The following is a 927-nucleotide window of genomic DNA, read 5'->3' on the forward strand; positions in this document are numbered from 1 at the left end:
TAGTCTTCTTTGAGTTAAACCTGCTTGGTGTTCTGTAACCTTCTTATACTTGAATATTGATATCTTTCTCTAGGTTTGGAAAGTTCTCTATTATTATTCCTTTGAATGAACCCCACCTCTCTCTCTACCGCTCTTTAAAGCCAATAACTCTTAGATTTGCCCTTTTGAGGCTATTTTCTAGCTCTCGTAGGCATGCGTCATTCTTTTTTATTATTTTCTTTTTTGTCTCCCCTGACTGTGTATTTTCTTTTCTTTTTTTTTTTTTTTTTTCTTTTCTTTTTGAGGGCCCAGAAAGGAAGTTTATTTGGTGAATGCTGACGGCAAACATCATCCAAGGGAGACAAGATGGGAAAGGTGCTGAGACAAGAGAGCCTAGGGAAACTTCAGGGTAGATACAAAATTCACACAGGGAAAGGCACAGACTCTGGGGAGACTGGGAAGGTCCTCAGCCATTCAGCACCATGTGGACGAGCTCTTCATAGTTGATACAACCATTGCTGTCCTCATGCCCTGCCACCAGCATCTCTACTTCTTCCTCTGTCATCTTCTCACCCAGTGTGACAAGAACATGCCGGATTTCAGCACCCATGACGGTGCCATTTCCTTCCTTGTCAAACACCCGAAGTCCTTCGACATAATCCTCATAGGTGCCCTGGTCCTTGTTCTTGGCCACTGTCTGCAGCATGGGCAGAAAGTGCTCAAAGTCCAGCACCTTCACATTCATCTCATCACTCTTGGGGTTCCCCAGGACCTTGAGCACCTCGGCGTTGGTAGGGTTCTGGCCCAGGGCCCTCATCACGTCCCCACACTGGCTGTACAGGATCTTGCCATCACCTGTTCGGTCAAACAGCTGGAAGGCCTCCTTGAACTCTGCGGTCTGGTCTTCGGTGAAGTCACACATCTTGACTGCTCAGCTCTGCGGGACCT

The 927-nt window shown here is 46.8% G+C and overlaps 1 protein-coding gene across 1 annotated transcript; it reads right to left on the minus strand.

Annotated features, from left to right (window-relative positions):
• Window positions 1-281: 281 nt before the first annotated feature.
• LOC108541780 (myosin light polypeptide 6-like) lies at window positions 282-927 on the minus strand. The gene has a single exon (XM_017891444.1). The coding sequence runs from the start codon at window positions 899-901 to the stop codon at window positions 446-448; it is 456 nt and encodes a 151-aa protein (XP_017746933.1). The 5' UTR covers window positions 902-927; the 3' UTR covers window positions 282-445.

This window comes from Rhinopithecus bieti, unplaced genomic scaffold, assembly GCF_001698545.2.
Source record: "Rhinopithecus bieti isolate Rb0 unplaced genomic scaffold, ASM169854v2 scaffold_20891, whole genome shotgun sequence".
Classification (NCBI taxonomy): domain Eukaryota; kingdom Metazoa; phylum Chordata; class Mammalia; order Primates; family Cercopithecidae; genus Rhinopithecus; species Rhinopithecus bieti.